Source organism: Pseudophryne corroboree, chromosome 1 (genome assembly GCF_028390025.1).
Source record: "Pseudophryne corroboree isolate aPseCor3 chromosome 1, aPseCor3.hap2, whole genome shotgun sequence".
Classification (NCBI taxonomy): Eukaryota; Metazoa; Chordata; class Amphibia; order Anura; family Myobatrachidae; genus Pseudophryne; species Pseudophryne corroboree.
Genome location: NC_086444.1, coordinates 513534413 through 513551977, shown reverse-complemented (window position 1 = coordinate 513551977; position 17565 = coordinate 513534413). Strand labels below are relative to the sequence as shown.

At 42.2% G+C, this 17565-nt stretch overlaps 1 protein-coding gene across 4 annotated transcripts in view; it reads left to right on the top strand.

Annotated features, from left to right (window-relative positions):
* The window catches only part of PIP5K1B (phosphatidylinositol-4-phosphate 5-kinase type 1 beta), a 301363-nt gene that overhangs the window by 259535 nt on the left and 24263 nt on the right, over nucleotides 1–17565 (top strand). For all 4 annotated transcript variants that reach the window (XM_063913919.1, XM_063913920.1, XM_063913922.1 and 1 more), the window contains 4 exons: nucleotides 683–767; nucleotides 2200–2346; nucleotides 5999–6143; nucleotides 15431–15545. In XM_063913919.1, the coding sequence (XP_063769989.1) occupies nucleotides 683–767; nucleotides 2200–2346; nucleotides 5999–6143; nucleotides 15431–15545 (492 nt within the window). The remainder of the gene's footprint in view (nucleotides 1–682; nucleotides 768–2199; nucleotides 2347–5998; nucleotides 6144–15430; nucleotides 15546–17565) is intronic.

The window sequence follows — 17565 nt, the reverse complement described above, 5'->3', positions numbered from 1 at the left end:
ACACGGACACTGTTTATCTGTCCTTTCCTTGCTTCCCTATCAGCTACAGTAGTCATACTGTATATAAGCCTGGAAACTGGACAGCAGTTATTAGGTGCAAAGCACCTGGTGGTGTTTGTATATACTGTACAGTGTGCCAACTTGAAGTGGTCAGGGCTAAAATCAACCTGTAGCCAACCTACCAGTGTAAACTAAAAAGATAAAGCACAGGCTGCAGTCAGCTTACAATGAATAAGATGAAATATTTCTCTACTCACACCTTAGTCAAAGTAACAGGAGTTGTTAGCACACACATGTGACACACAACTCTTTTAAAAAAAAAAACGTGACCATCCTAAAACATGTAAACTGAATACAGTATTAATCTCTGTTGCCCCCACATTTTATATTTAGAAATATCCCAGACGTGGAATATTGTTGTGAGTCACACCAGGGCAGTGTTAGGCAGCCCAGCATAGCATCCCTGGCTTTCCCTGCTGGCAGATTTGATTTTCCTGTAAATCAGTACACTGGATTTACTCTATAAGAATCCCCCAGGGGAGCTCAGGGAAAATCTTGTATAACGGGATTTACTTTCACAAGAATTTCATTGGGGGAAACTGTTCTCATGGGCTTATCAGAGGAATTTGCATTAGCGGGATTTGCTGTTTTATAACATGAATGTCTGTTATTTCCTTTGTAGGACACTGTGTCGGTCCACAGGCCAAGTTTTTATGCAGATAGATTTTTGAAATTTATGAGTGCCAGGGTCTTCAAGAAGGTCCAAGGTAAGCAGCCATATGACTCTTGCAGTGAATATCGCTACCTATAGAGTCATTATTCGAAAAGTCATGGATTTCATAGCCCTTTGTGTAATATGTGAGAAGACGACAAAGCATGATGTAACAGATGAAAACTGGACGCACCCTCAGAGTTAATAATAGAAATGAGTATCCAGTGCTGTGTACACATATGTACAGGGGAACAGATTACTTCACACAAAGCAAAAAAGCCTGTGCTATGGAGACAGGAAAATCTGTTGTCATTCTACATGTATGCATAACAAAATCCCATTTATCTCATGTCATATAGCGAATCTGACTGGATAATCTCACCCGCACAGTTACCTGTGGACAGGACTGGTGAATAGGCTCCCACCACTCACTTTATGAAGAGTAGCTAAGCAAAATCATTTGGTCTGTAAAATAAATGTAAACTTCAAACTGATATAATGGGCAGAATGTAATAGGGTCTGAGATCGCCGGAGGTGCGGGATGCCGACTGATCTCAGACTTTTTTTCTTAAAGGGGCAGTCACTTACAAGGCATGATAATAGGGTCCGAGATCAGCTGGCATCCCGATCTCAGACCCCATTACATCTCACCCAATAATCTTTCTGGGCAGCAATGTTTCTCCAAATTAAAAAATCAAGCTCTCTTTTGGAGGCTATCACTTGGATCAGCTGGACAGCATAAACAACAAGTTCTGTGCCTATCTAAACTCATTCACGTTAAGCTGCTAATTTTACTAGAACTGATCTCAATAGCTCCAATCATTCACTGCTAGACTGCAACCTTTTCATCCTGCTGTCAGCTAATCCACTGCTCACGTGTACTAAATAACATTGTTAGTGATTATACAGTAGTATATTGTGTACATCAGTGGTTCTCAACCTCAGGGCCTAATTCAGATTTGTACTCAAACCCGATGGTCTACGTACAAATCTGATGGTTGTGGGGCTGCACAGGTGCAAGACCTGTCCTTTCTAATTAAGCTGCCTGTGCTCATGCATGGATATCCTTAAAACCTGGTCTGTTAGGGTACTTTGAGGATCGAGTTTGGCATTCAGCTTGTTAAATCAGAGCATAAGTCTTGAACATTTTAAACTTGAACATTTCCTTGGTGACTTAAACCAATTCTCCTTGGTATAGAATCAATCCGGTGCACAGGACCCACATTCCCTGAGCTAAGTCATATATTATTGTCTCATACCACTTCAGACGCATCTTTATGAAGAGACAGAAAGCAAGTGTCCTGACTACAGATATCCCCCCCTTCCCTCCCCTTGACTCTCCTTGCACTACCTACGAAAACTCTAATGTTCTATATACTATTATAATTAATGCACTTTTATATATGGCATCTGTTGTAGATTGACAGACATATTATTGTTACACAATTAAAAGAAAAAAGAACAACCTATTTATAATTATTTTTCAGCTTTAAAGTCTTCACCCTCCAAGCGGCGGTGCAATTCTATTCCAGCTTTAAAGTCTTCATCGCAGGAGATACTGTCTGCCAACAATCCTGAGGAGAAAAGCAAAAAACTGACAGATGGGCAGAGTTTCGCCAGTCTAGATGAAGAGGGTAAGGAAACTTTGGGAGACATTAGTTCTGTCTATATACCACTTTGTAAATGTGTATACTTACCTCTGTAATACTCACCTTAGCTGGTGGCAGTTTTTCAATGGCTGCAGCTTCTTGGTGCTTCTGACTCAGTTCAGTATGATTTACCAACAGTCGGGATGCAGGCCGTCAGTAAAGCAGCAACGGCATCCCGATCGTCAGTATGCTGGCAGACAAAGAGTCCCCTTGTGGGCTCGCTGCACTCGGCACACTGCGGGCTCGGTGGCTCGCTGTGCTCGCCACAAGTTATGTTCCCACTCTATGGGTGTCGTGGACAACCATGAGTGGAAATAGCCCCTGTGAGCCAGGATTCCGGCTGACGGTACTGTCAGCAGTTAGGATTCCGGCGTTGTTATCCTGATCGCCAGGATCCCGACTGCCAGCAAATTAACTGTATCCCGTCTGACTGAGACTATGGGGTTGATGCATCAAGCAGGGAAAAGAGTACAGAAGTGGAGTGGTGGAGAAGTTGCCCATAGCAACCAACCAGCTTCTGCCTATCATTTTATAGAATGTACTTCATAAATGCTACCTCAGCGCTGATTGGTTGCTATGGGCAACTTCTCCACAGTTCTCAGCTTATATTTGAGTGCAAAATTAAACATGGTTTCAGAGTCATGTTATATGTTCAATTATTCCAAAAAGTGCAGGCAAGCAGGATGTAAACACACCGGACTAAATAATATGGAATGCTCACATTAGACGTTAATGTGGCATTACATCACCACCTGCTTTAATGACAGCTCGGATTTTCAGAGGTATCAATATGACTCTGGATCACATTTATACCACATTGCACCCATTCCATGACCATGATTGGTGGTTGCTAGACCCTAAATACCTGCGTTACCGATTTGTCATGATCGACTTTCGGCCTCTGTTCCGCCGCTGAGATTATTGGTGTCCATTCTTTTTCCACTGTAGATGGATACTGGTCACTGTCCTCGATGGCACACCAACAAATGCTGCCATCTCCTCCAGGCCATGGCCATTCTCTTGGCCAAAAACAATGGCTCTCTTTTGCCACTCAGTCACGTCACATGGTTCCACCTGAAAAAGAATCAATATCTCAACAAATTTGCATTGTATCAATACCTCAGACATTCACAATGATCATGTTCACGCCTTGAATTATTGAACTTTGTCTTTCTACATTTTATTATTATTTTGTCTGATGTGTTTATTATAAAAATAAATGAAATTATTTTGTGCTAAGTTTCTGTAAAAGTTTGTAATTTCTAATGTAGTATTTTTTTTTTATGTTGCATGTTAGTATACTATTAGCTGCAATAATTTTTTTGTGTCGTTTTTTTCGCATATCTTTTTTTTTGTGTGTTGTTTTTTTCCGGGTATCCAATCAAATCCCCTTTTTTACGTCCAAACTACTTTTGCTTTTCTCGTGAAAAAACATAGACCTGCGAAAATCAGCAGACCGTGTATTTTCACATCCATGACTAGGAAAAAAAGGCTTCTTAATGCAGATTTGGTTTCGCCTGCCTGAAGCGAAACTAAATCTCTGCTACGTGCTGGCAGCGGGGCTAATTGGAATGCCCCAGGTGAGGTAATTAGCCATGGTAATTTACCATGGCTGATAGGATACCACGCTAACTGATGTATTGATATTCTGTAGCGCAACACTCATATCACAGTGGTTTTATTTTAGAGTAAGTATCCTCACAAAGCTTAAGTCAAATTGACAAAAGTAAGAAAAAAAATTGACTAGACTTTGAACTTAAAACAAGGACCTCCAAAGTAACATTTGACGAAATACAACTTGTGCCTTGGACTACAAGGCAGGAGGGGGGAAAAAAATCTTCAATAACGGACCCATTTTCTCTGCTGCAATCGTGAAAATACAAGGACCTGGGCACTTATCCGTGATCCTGTGTGTTTCGCATGAAAACGGGTATTTTTTTTGCGCAAATAAAATGGGGGAGGGGGGGGTAATTGATTTGCCCGATAATGAACATTGGACAAAAATAGCGAAACCCCACATTTTTTCTGCGCAAAAATTTACCACGTCTAGTTGAATATTCTCAAACTGTTATCTTGATGTAAAGAGAAGCAGTCTTGAGAAATGGGGTAAGGGGTTAGAAGGGGCATTAAAGAGGGGTGTGAAAATTAAAACTGGCAGTAAAAATATCAAGATTAACACAGATAAACCATCTAAGGTCCTAATTCAGAGGTGTATGTAAATTCAATGTTTACACACATCTCCAGTATTTTTAGATCTGCACTGCGCATATGCAACTCTTGGACATCGTTGTTGCTTGCAGTGCCCCAAATGCTGCAGCATGATTTATATGATTTACTGCAGTTTGGGGGCAGCGACAGGTAGCGCACCAAAAAAATGGGGGCGTGTCTGTCCCATTTTCTGGGTGTGCCGAAGCCAGTGGCTGCGTCCTCAGATGGAGGTTTGCTGGCTCCAGTAGTGTGGTTTAACCGGACTGTGACCCCGATGATCTTTCAGATGATGCGATCACAGGAGCCAGCAGAGGGCGTCTTTTAACTCAGACACTTCCTGCGTCTTTTGCATATTTTGACTCTATGCAACAGCTATGCTAACTACATCCATCTCTGAATCAGGTCCTAAATTCAGTAATTGATAGACAACTGTTTAACATATTTACGGACTCCCTCTGAAATATATCAGTACCACAAGATTATCAGAAAGCAAATATGGCACTAATCTTTAAAAAAGTAATAAAAGTCGCAACCCGAAAACCTTAAAGGGGGGTACACACGGAGCGATAATCTAAGCAATCTGACTAGATTGCTTAGATTTTCAGCAAGATCGCTCCGTGTGTAGCCCTAACAGCGTTAGCGATGCGCAGCCCCACGCATCGCTATCGCTGCTGCTAGATTGGCCTGCATGCAGGCCAATCTAGCGGGTCGCTCAATTCACCCGCTGGGTGAAGTGAGCGGCCCCCCCGTCTCCCCCCGCACGCTCAGCACAGATCGCGCTGTGCTGAGCGCCGGGAGAGATGTGTGCTGAGCGGTTCGCTCAGCACACATCTCTCCTGCATCGGGCCGTGAGTACTGGGCTTAACTCTGCGACCATTTTTAGCTTGTGGGTATACCAGTCCAAGAGATTCTGATGGATGTGATTCTAAAATATATTATTGCAGGAAATATTTTGACATCACAGTGTTATTCTGGGATTTTATTTGAATTTAGAGATTGTACTTGATGAACCTGTATCTGTTTCAGCCTTCCTGTGTGGCCCAGATTGTGCATCAACTTAGTTTGTTGTAGCCATTAAAGTTTTCCTTTGGCCTACATACGGTAAATACAGCCATTTTATGGGCTAAACCAGTATTCAGCCTATCATAAATACCTTTTGCCTTGATGATGTTTGTAGAGTCTATTGGCTGCAGTCTATTGATTCAGATCACAAAATGGTTATCTGCGCTGCGATCAGGTGACGGGTTCACTTCAACTATTTTCTGGATGTAAAGGCAAAAACATGACTCTTGTTTTTTTTCCATCACAGTGGATATATTTAGTACTCCAGATTGCAGCTTCCGGTTTGATACTATGACAACACTAGAGTTCTACTGATGCTATAGATATATGTATGCTCATATACAGTACCTTGCTTAATTTTCTGCAGCACTACATTCAAGACATCGGCCTGATCTTGTACCAAGCACGCCATCCTTGTTTGAAGCTGCTTCCTTAGCAACAACAATTTCCTCTTCCTCGTTGTATGTCGACGATCAGTATCACCATGAAGATACTATTCGCTATTCCAGCAGGTAACTAACCATGTTTTAATATCCTGTTCTCAAACATATGAAATTATAAAGTGAAGGTTGAGATTAACAGGCTGTAATAATTTAAATGACTGATATGCCATTGGTAATCCTTGGAACCTATATCAAAAGCAGAATATATACATTATTCTTTGTTTTCAGATACTGCCTCTACAATGCTCTATCATCATACCTCTTTCCTGCAGACCATATGCTAATATTTAATTACAATAGATGCAATTAGTCTTTCTTGTAACAATCTACATAAGACTTGCCTATACTCTGGGAACGTTAGAGAAACTCTTACATTTGTGCTCCTATCGGAGTCCCTAAAGAGCAGAGTGCCCACACCCCACCCAATTCCCCAATGGTTGATGACGCGTTTCGCATGGAACTGCATCATCATGACCTCCGATCCTGTTGTGCGGCATTGTTCCGCAAGGTTACGATAAGGCCACCCTTCGCTTATCTTGCATTTTCTACTTTGTCCCCCCCCCTCTGCATTCTCTTCGAGCATCTTCTTTGCGTTTTTGGACAGTGGTAGAATGACTAATTCTGTACCTATGTTTTAAAAACATAATACTGTGTACCTGTTTTCGAAGTACAAGATTATAGGCCTACATCTTTTTCACAGTAAGTTAGGGGAAAAAATCTATCTTACCATGCTGACACACACTGTGTACCCAGAGCAAATTCTTCTGTTTCTTGTCGTTTTTCCTCTTTGAGAACCATTTACCTTTAAAATGTCATTGGTGTTTTCGTGATTGAAGGCAGCTGAACGCTGGCATATTGTTATAGCTTAAAAACAAAATAATCTTTGTGCAAGGTTAAGGTTAAAAAGCAGACGTTTTACAAGCAGCTTCTGTGTTTCACTGGAAAGGTAGTTATCTCTGCTGGCTGTCTAAAACCACTTTGAAAATAGCAAACACATAGTGGTTTAGAATGCATTAAATGCAATTTTAAAACAGTGATGAAGACTGCTTGCACCAAAGATAAATGTACAGCAAGGCATAAACATCGGCATGTTTCCAAAAACAGATTGATTGTCTTACAGATGATCCTGAGCTGGACACTACCTGACAATAGCTCTCATAGGGATACTGCTTATTATCCAAATTAAATTAACTTTGCTGCCCTAATCCTTCAGGAAAGAAAAGACTTCTGAAACAAAATGTTCTCCTATTTGCAAAAATCTTGGTAGTTGGCATGGTAACCATACAATGGAAATCTGCCAAAGCAACTATGAAACAATCATTTAGGATTGAGAATAAGAATCAATGTCATACTTGTCTTTCAGTACACAACTTCTGAGACGTGTTTATTTACCCACAGAACAATATATACTGTTCTGAGAGACACGCAGAGATGTCTGCAGCTCTCAAGGAGATAGAAGAGGACTCTTATGGGGGAAATAGTGATTGTTGCTGTGTAACATATTAATAGTGTCCCTGACTATGGGGGTAATTCAGAGTTGATCACAGCAGCAAATGTGTTAGTAGTTGGGAAAAACCATGGCCCTCATTCCGAGTTGTTCGCTCGCTAGCTGCTTTTAGCAGCATTGCAAACGCTAGGCCGCCGCCCTCAGGGAGTGTATCTTAGCTTAGCAGAATCGCGAACGAAAGGATAGCAGTTCTGCTATTAAATATTTCCCTGCAGTTTCTGAGTAGCTCCAGACCTACTCCTAGATTGCGATCACTGCAGACTGGTTCCTGGTTTGACGTCACAAACATGCCCAGCGTTCGGCCAGCCACTCCCCCGTTTCCCCAGCCACTCCTGTGTTTTCGTCTGGCACGCCTGTGTTTATTAGCACACTCCCGGAAACCGCTCAATTACCACCCAGAAACACCCACTTCCTGTCAATCACTCACCGATCAGCAGAGCGACTGAAAAGCGTCGCTCAGCCCTGTGTAAAATTGCATAGTTTTGTGTGAAAGTACTTAGCGCGTGCGCCCTTCGGCCCATACGCATGCGCAGAACTGCCGGATTTTATCCTGATCGCAATTCTGCTAAAAACGGCAGCGAGCGAACAACTCTGAATGACCACCCATGTGCACTGCAGGGGGGGCAGATATAAGATTTGCAGAGAGAGAGTTAGATTTGGGTTGGTTATTTTGTTTCTGTGCAGGGTAAATACTGGCTGCTTTATTTTTACACAGCAATTTAGATTTCAGTTTGAACACACCCCACCCAAATCTAACTCTCTCTGCACATGTTATATCTGTCCCCCTGATTTACCACCAATGTCCCTGGTGTTTACTAATGATTAATTAGTTTTACATGCTCTGCGTTGCTGAGAGATACAGTCCTGATCGTATCTAGAATGTTTATATTTACTAATATCTTTATATTATTCACATTTTTTCAACATAGATAAACAAGACACTTAAAAAACACAGCAAGTAACAAGGGTATAACATGGGTATAAATGAGCATAAAGCCGTGAGAAGGTTTGTATAAAAACTTCTTTAATTCTTAAACATAGCAAACAGTCAACATAAATGAGGGTGAACTCATACCGAGATATATGGAGGTAAAACTAAAATGGAGCCCCGTTCATAAGTGTGTCCTCCTTTCATTCTTGCCTATGGTCAATACCAGTGCAGACTTCCCCACCCGACGAGGAGGACAGGAGGACACACTTATGAACAGGGCCCCCTATTTATTTTCATCTACAGTTACCTCCATATACCTCGGTATGAGTTCACCCTTGACTGTTTGCTATGATTATGACTGAAAGAGTCAGTATTGTGGGTTTTTTTCCAGAATAGAAATAATCACTGCACGCTTAAATTATGAGGGAAAGATACAGGGGCATTTTAAGAGAGGAGGGGAGTCCTGTGTGCACACTCAGGGCCCCCTTCCTTTCCACGATACCATAGGCTCCGACATTGTACCGGAATCTACTGCGCATGCACAGGTCTCCGGACACATTGCGCCCGCCATGGTCTAGAGACAAATTACGTACTGCGTATGCGCTGCGGCCATTTTGGGTATGATTTTTGCTGTGGCTGCAGCGTCTGCCGCGCCCGTCACGGGACTCCGGAAAGGTAAGTATTAAAATAACATGGGTGCGGTGTGGGCCCCCTGGACTCAGGGGCCCGTGTGCACAGCAGACATTGCATCCATGATAGAAACGCCAATGGAAAGATACCAGTAGGTAGAGGGACATTACAGATTTTCATTAAGGTTGGGATCAGCACAGGAGACAGCTCTAATTATTTGTTAGGGTATAGAATCAAGAGTATAGTATAGTACAGTAGATAGTAGAATATATAGAAGAGTAGATAGAAGGTAGAGTAGGAACATAAAAAGATAGTATATATTTCATCTTCATTTGTTGAATTCAATGAAGAGAAAGTGCCAGAGGGTACAGGGAAGGTTTTGAGCAGGTTGCATATCCTTTCTTGTTGGATGTTATCATTGGCCCTCATTCCGAGTTGTTCGCTCGCAAGGCGATTTTAGCAGAGTTACACACGCTAAGCCGCCGCCTACTGGGAGTGAATCTTAGCTTCTTAAAATTGCGAACGATGTATTCGCAATATTGCGATTACAAACTACTTAGCAGTTTCAGAGTAGCTTCAGACTTACTCGGCATCTGCGATCAGTTCACTGCTTGTCGTTCCTGGTTTGACGTCACAAACACACCCAGCGTTCGCCCAGACACTCCTCCGTTTCTCCAGCCACTCCTGCGTTTTTTACGGAAACGGTAGCGTTTTCATCCACACGCCCATAAAACGCAGTGTTTCCGCCCAGTAACACCCATTTCCTGTCAATCACATTACGTTCGCCGGAGCGAAGAAAAAGCCGTGAGTAAAAAAACTATCTTCATAGCAAAATTACTTGGCGCAGTCGCAGTGCGAACATTGCGCATGCGTACTAAGCAGAAAAACACTGCGATGCGAAGAAAATTACCGAGCGAACGACTCGGAATGAGGGCCATTGTTTCTTTGAAATAGGAAACAGGATCTTGGGCACTCATAGTAGCCAGTGGTTTGGCTGTGGAATGCGGAGCCAGCCCTAGGCATGGGCAATCTAGGCAAATGCAAAGGGGCATTTAGAATGCCTAGGGGCCGGCGGAGGCTTGGGGCGCCTGATGGTGGCTCTCTGGCTGCTACGAACAGCTCACCATGCAGGCAGCAGTGGGAGCAGACAGTGTGTGGGCAGAGCGTGCCACAGGAGCATGCCCTGCCACAGCAGCTTCTCCTCCCATGAGCACTTACGGAGTCTGGTAGGCCGAGCCTGCACTGACTGCCTGCAAAGTGCCAGTCACTACCACCAAGCACAGGAAGGCGCTGCAAAACACCTGCAGGGGTGGATGTACGGCAGCTCAGCTTCACAGGCAGCCAGACAGCTGTAAAAAGTACATTTTTGTAAAAATGTTGATTGATTAAAGTCATATCAGCATGTATGAGTGAGAGGGATGCTAAGCTGACTGCTGTGAAGGGTGCTGTGTGCTGGCCGGGTGATTTATGTTGCTGACTGCTGCGTCTGCTGTGATCTATGCTGCTGTGTGAGGGGTGCTGTGCTGAGAGAAGGTAGAGGGGTCCTGTATGAGTGGTGCTGGGTGAGGATTGCTGTGGGAGGTGATTGGTGTTGCTGTGATCTGTGGTAGATGCTATGCTGCTGCGGCTGTCTCTAGCTAGTCTTTGCTGGGTGGTGGGATTATCTGCTAGGGGGCACCAACAAAAATTTTGCCTCAGGTTGTCATTGGTGAGGGTGGGATGGGTGAGAAGCAATTGAAATGTATAAAGAAGTCACTTGGGGTTTGGAACTAGAGCAGAAATGAGAGATTGTAAATATGTTTGTTTGACAATGTCCAGAACCTTTTATATGGGAGTGAGATAGTCTTATATGTGAGGAAGTCACTTTGAGTAGAAAAGTTACACCACTGATGTTCTACAAAATACCCCTTTTCCACTTGTAGCACGGGTCGCAGCCGGGAGCCTGACACGGCTGCGACCTGTGCTACAGCCCCCTTCTACACTAGCTCACACCAACCCGACATATTGCCGGGTTGGTGACGCTGCTGCTGACGCGGCAGGGGCGGCGCTGGGAGATCATATGATCTCCCAGCGCCGCCCTTCCATAGACTGTGAACGGGAGCCGTGTCGCATCGACACGGCTTCCGTTCACACTACACAGCTTAGCCACTTCATCAAGGGAATAAAGTTTGGTTAGAGGCCTACAGACTTAGAGAACAATCACTATATAAAAAAGCAAACCAAGTCCATAGAGTTCACTGTGCAACCACTATAAAAGAAAATGTAAATTAAAGCTTTGAGCCTTTTACAGAATCTGCACTCAGTAATAAGTCGTTTACTATGACACAGGGGGGATAATTACTTAAATGTATCATGACATTTCATAAGAAAAGCCTGGCAGAGTCTAATGGTGCAGGCTTATTAGAGACATTATCCCAATGTTCCTCCAATCTCAACCTACATATTTTGTTCATATGCAGCTTTATGATGACAATCTGTAATAAATCTCCACTGCAACTGCATATGTGGCACATCCAAACTGCACTCAGATTTAACATATATGAACACAATGGCTTTCCTTCCTCTCACGTGCTCCAAAATAACACGTCATTTAAAAAATGTAAATGATTTGTGAAGGTTTGCACACTGGCTATGTAATTGTGTAGTAGAAAACCAATAGTCTGTTCATATAAGAGTAACTTCATTTGTAATACAGCATTCTGGATGCATAAAACTGTATCTTAGTTCTAGAGTAAATACGAACTTCTCATTCCTAATACCACATGATTACTTGATGTCGCTGTTCATGTTAAGTTCTAATGTTCTGTTTACCAAGGGAGGGTTGGAAAACAGAGAGCTCATAAATACAGACCTTTGCCGTGCAGAAATATTGTAGTTGTTTTCTGTAGCGTGCATAGGTGATTAGAGGTAATTGTAGTCAAAGCATGTGATGTTATAGACAACATAACAGCTGAGAAAAAACGCCACAAAAGCTGACAATAGTGTATAATAATGAGAAAAGCTGACGTGTTTCTGACGTTTTAGGAGCATACTGAGTAATTGCAGCTCAGCAAAGAACAGAACCATGTGTTTCTAGCCAGAGCTGTAACTAGACTTTTTGGTGCTCTGTGCCAGAGAGAGAATTGGCGTCCCCCACCCCCATTTTTTTCACCCCACCCCCACCTATTTTCATTAGGAACATAAGGTGCATGCACATTTATAGACCACTGCAACAAAATGGATTTTTACGCAAATGCTCTATATACCACATTCATGCACTTAACTTGAGAGCTTGTTGTTATTCAGTTACAATACCCTTTATTAAATAACACATTTCAATATACTGCCATGCCCATATAACTTGTTGAATTCTAATCAAGCACCATACTCATTGAGCTTTTTGATCCTACATAAAAACTATGAACACTATATGAAGCTACTGGTACTTGTACAAAAAAACAATCAGCACTGCAATTGAGCAGATCTATGTAGTGTGCAGCCACACATCCAATCCCTTGCGGCCACACCCTACATAAATCTACTCAGCCGCAATGCTGATCATTTTCACAAAGTACAAGGTAAGCTTCAAATACACTGCTCAAAAAAATAAAGGTAACACTAAAATAACACATCCTAGATCTGAATGAATGAAATATTCTTATTAAATACTTTGTTCTTTACATAGTTGAATGTGCTGACAACAAAATCACACAAAAATGATCAATGGAAATCAAATTTATTAACCCATAGAGGTCTGGATTTGGAGTCACACTCAAAATTAAAGTGGAAAAACACACTACAGGCTGATCCAACTTTGATGTAATGTCCTTAAAACAAGTCAAAATGAGGCTCAGTAGTGTGTGTGGCCTCCACGTGCCTGTATGACCTCCCTACAACCCATACAAGTGGCTTAGGTAGTGCAGCTCATCCAGGATGGCACATCAATGCGAGCTGTGGCAAGAAGGTTTGCTGTGTCTGTCAGCGTAGTGTCCAGAGCATGGAGGCGCTACCAGGAGACAGGCCAGTACATACATATATATACATTTAATTGTCTTTTATTTTAAATCACACATTTCTTAGCAGTCATACTCAGGATTTGAACCCATGACCTGTTACACTGACAGCAGACACTTTACTGATGGAGTTATTTGCTCCTGTACAGTGAGCATGAGAATTCTAACTATATGAAGTTACGTGTAATTGTCAGAGAAGTAACTTCATGTAGTTAGAATTCTCATATTTCCTATACAGGAGCAAATAGCTTCATCAGTAAGGTGTCTGCTTCCAGTGTAATAGGTTGTGGTTTCTAATCCTGTGTATGACACTTGAAAAATGTGTATCTACAGTATAATAAAAAGGGTGTGATTTGTAAGGTGCAGGGACCAGGGAGGAAGTTGGCCGCTGATAGGATAGCAGCAGCTATCAACTTAATTCAGTGTTGTCACAGAATGGGAGGAGAGGTGCCCCCCTTCAGAGCAGGAGCCCGGCGGCAGATGACTCCGTTGCCTCCCAGAGTTACGCCTCTGGTGTAATGGATAATAAAATCTCTTGTAGTTACTAGAACAGAATTCTAACTCATATACCATATTTCTTGTCTGACTTTAGTAATGTACATTTACCTACCCACTGCTGCTGGCTGAGTCATAAGTGTCTAGTGATTAGTGTATTGTACAGGCTGTATAAACATTACATTGTTGATCTGATGGAGCACCAATGTAATGTTGGAGGTCTCCTCATGAATTCCCTGAAAATATATTTCCCTGAACTGCATTAGTGTGCCTGAGTGTATCCATTGATGTTGAGAGACTACAACTGAAATCCATTTCAGCGTATGGTCATGAGTTATTTTATCACAGGACAGTCCCTTGCTGCAGATATCTCTATATGATACACCTCTCAAGAATTGTGCACCAGACATTATAGTAACATTTCCATATTGTAATTCAAGTTCAGAATACTATAGAAACGGAAGGTTACCTCAGAAATGTAAAAGGTTTAAACAAGGAAATAAGAGACCTTTGTAGCAGTCCTAGGGGGTCAATCCTATACACATAGTATTTTTGGGGGTGCAAGTAAATGTAGCACTATGCTGCACTTACGGAATTACTGATTTGTGGATTTTTGTTTGCAGCCCAATAAGGCTGTGGGATGTCTGCAAGTCGGGCACTAAAATGGGCCGCGTGGGGTGCGAGTTCCGTTGCCGTTGCCTACACACCACACCTTGCACTCTTCTCAAGGAATTGGATTGACCCCCTGAAGTGATGGCAGATCTAAACCTGACCAAAGTTACTTGGTCCCTACTCAAAATGTGTTTCTACTGTAGGCCTAACCTATATCATAACCTTACTAGTGAGTATCACTCCAGCAGACATTTCCCATTCTACATTGGTCACTTTCCCCAATCACATTTCGAAGACCATGTCAAGTCCTTTGCAACCAGACGTTATGACTCTTTTAAATATGATGTTTCATGTTGATTTTGTTGAAAAATAATAGGACTTGGTGAGAGCTAGGTGATTGTAATTATGTTCTACAGTGTGATAATGTTTGCTAAAATAATTTCATCTGTATACCTACATTTCTTCATAGAAATATAAGCCATCAGGTTCATATGATTGAGGCCTGTGACCTCTTGGTGCATCACATTTGCTTTTTAATTGTTATAAACAAACCTCAGGTAGGTTTCACATCCTGCGCTAAATTCCAGCATCATTATTGTTGACACCTAAGTAGACATATTTGTGGTGGATATGGAATGTTTTGTGCTTTCTACTGCCAGGGATGCAAACATAAAACTAAACTGTAGGCATCAGCTTGCCTGATTTGAATAAAGCAAAACTAATTTAGACTTTCTGATCCTGACTCGGCGAACACCTTTTTCTCAATGATACTACAGTTGATAAATGTGAACACTCCCCAGTCACAGCACCGACCTGCCATTACCACATTAATGCAAACTGCTACTCATACTGATAGTCTCATGGTATGGCCACCTGTTGAGAAACCCAAGTAAACAGTATGGTAATGTTATCAAAACCACATAATGAAACCTGCATGTGTATATACAGTAAGCGTTCTAAGCACTGATGGCAGGTATCACACCCCAACTTGCCAGTATATTCTACAATACGTCATAGTCAGAGTGCATTCCTGCCTGGCAGCAGCATTTTCCATTGTTCTGTTGTTTGGGGATTACATGAAAACGTTTGTACTCCAAAATGTTGTAGGGAATTCATAGCTGTTACATACTACATGATATATATATAACATTATTACCTATTTTCTAACTTACTTGTTTCCTATTTCTAGAAGAGGACTGCCGTCAAGTTCAACATTCACTCTTGAAGACAGTGCATACCAGACATCTGAACAGAGCACATTAGAAATGGACAATGACAATGTCTCCGTCTTTGATGTCTACTTAGTGAGTATTTTCTGAACACAATTACAGTTGACTGTGAGATGCTGGTACACTTCCAGCAAGCATCATTAGCTGAAAGTAAGTAGCCAGCCATGTACAAATGGTACAACACTCTATGTATAGTTTCCTTACTGCTCTACTACTACTGTGCACTTAAAGGAGATGTCGATTAAATCAATTAGGTCCAGTCATACTATTTACCAATAGAACATAGTACTTCTGAGCATAAATGTAGAAGATACAACAAATCCGTGGCCTCCTCTGAAGTACTCCTGTTTAGCTGGGTTGCTCAGATACCATTGTGCAGCCCTAGGACTGTCCTACTCCTTCCCACGTTAGCTTCATTCTGCGTTACATTATCTGTGACAGGCAGGATTGCAATAGTAGCTGGTACAACCAGAAGGAGTTCCCGGCCAAGCGGCAATCATTTACAATGCATGGTTTTGCCTTGTACATGATTGCCACTTTTAAAAAATGTCCGAGTTCGGCCGGGAACCCACACCTTCGGCCAACTCAGACTTCATTACATCTGGCCCAGTGTATGCATTTAAAGCCCTCCAACCCAGCTAGACCATATTTTAAATTACCAGAGTGACCAGCTTCACTTTGATAGAAAAGCATCATTTGTTGTATAGAATTAAGCTATTAAACTGCTGCTCCCTCTGGTCAGTACTAACTGGAGAACCTAGTGTTCGGAAAACAGCTTACTACTAAAATGAAGTTATTTTTTTTTTAGTACTAATAGTCTATAGAAAAAAAATCACATAAAACTATTCCAGGTTTTCTTCTTACTGATTCTGTTCCTACTGTGGCAAACTGAATTACTTACCACATGTCTTTGTACTGAATTCAACTCTAATGGCTGCTGGCAGGTTACAGGGTTCAGTTGCCAAACAGAGCACCGGGACTAATCAGCTTTATGCAGGGAAACAGGAAATTGGTAGCCTCAGGTGGGGTTTGTTATGTGTGACCGGCAAACAGGAGCGAGGTATGTATGCTATCCCCTACCCCCTAACCCCTCTTCCCCGCAGCCTAACCCTAAACCTCCCCCTTACTGCCTAAACTTAACCTCCCCCCGCTGGTACCTATCTCTAACTCCCCGAAGCCTAACCTAATCACCACCATCCCCCCACCCCCACGGCCCTAACCCTCCCGCTAAACTTACAGTCAAGATGGCAGCTGTTGGGATTCTGGCATCTGTCTCCTGACCGTGTTGGGTTTCAAAAAAACATGTGTTATGAACAATATAGTTGTGGCTACTTTCCCTGCTTCAGACCTCAATTACGTACAGTCCATTAATAGATAGACCACTATTTCTTATATTTATTGACTTCCTCATGCAGTGGCACTGTCACAAGATTGCCCCAAAAACTTGTATTAATATATGAAAAGGGAAGAAATGGTGACCAGGTACAGTAGTTAGAGAGATGTGAGCCTGCATTCAGCTATGGGTAAATATATCAGAAGGGATTCTGAGGGATGAATTCAGAAGTATGTTGTAGAAAATAATGTAATAACAGAATATCAGTGTAGTGTCATGAAGGATAGGTCATGTCTGAGAAACGTGATTTGTTTATGTCTGGTACTGAATAACAAATATGTACATGGGTAGAAAATTGGTTGAAGGATAGATGTCAAATGAATGTATTCAGACTAGGATAAAGTTGTTGGATTTAGCGCAGGGATCAGTCTTAGACCCTGTCATAGTCCTTTTATTAATGAGCTAGGAGATGGAAAAAGGTTTTAGGAATATTAGTTGGCAGAAAGCTAAGTAGCAGCACACATGAATAACTTATGTAGCATGAACAAGTATATACCCAATGATACGTACAGATAGTTACATGTACAGCTATACCCCTTTTCTCTAACGTCCTAAGTGGATGCTGGGGACTCCGTCAGGACCATGGGGAATAGCGGCTCCGCAGGAGACAGGGCACAAAAATAAAGCTTTAGGATTAGGTGGTGTGTACTGGCTCCTCCCCCTATGACCCTCCTCCAAGCCTCAGTTAGGTTTTTGTGCCCG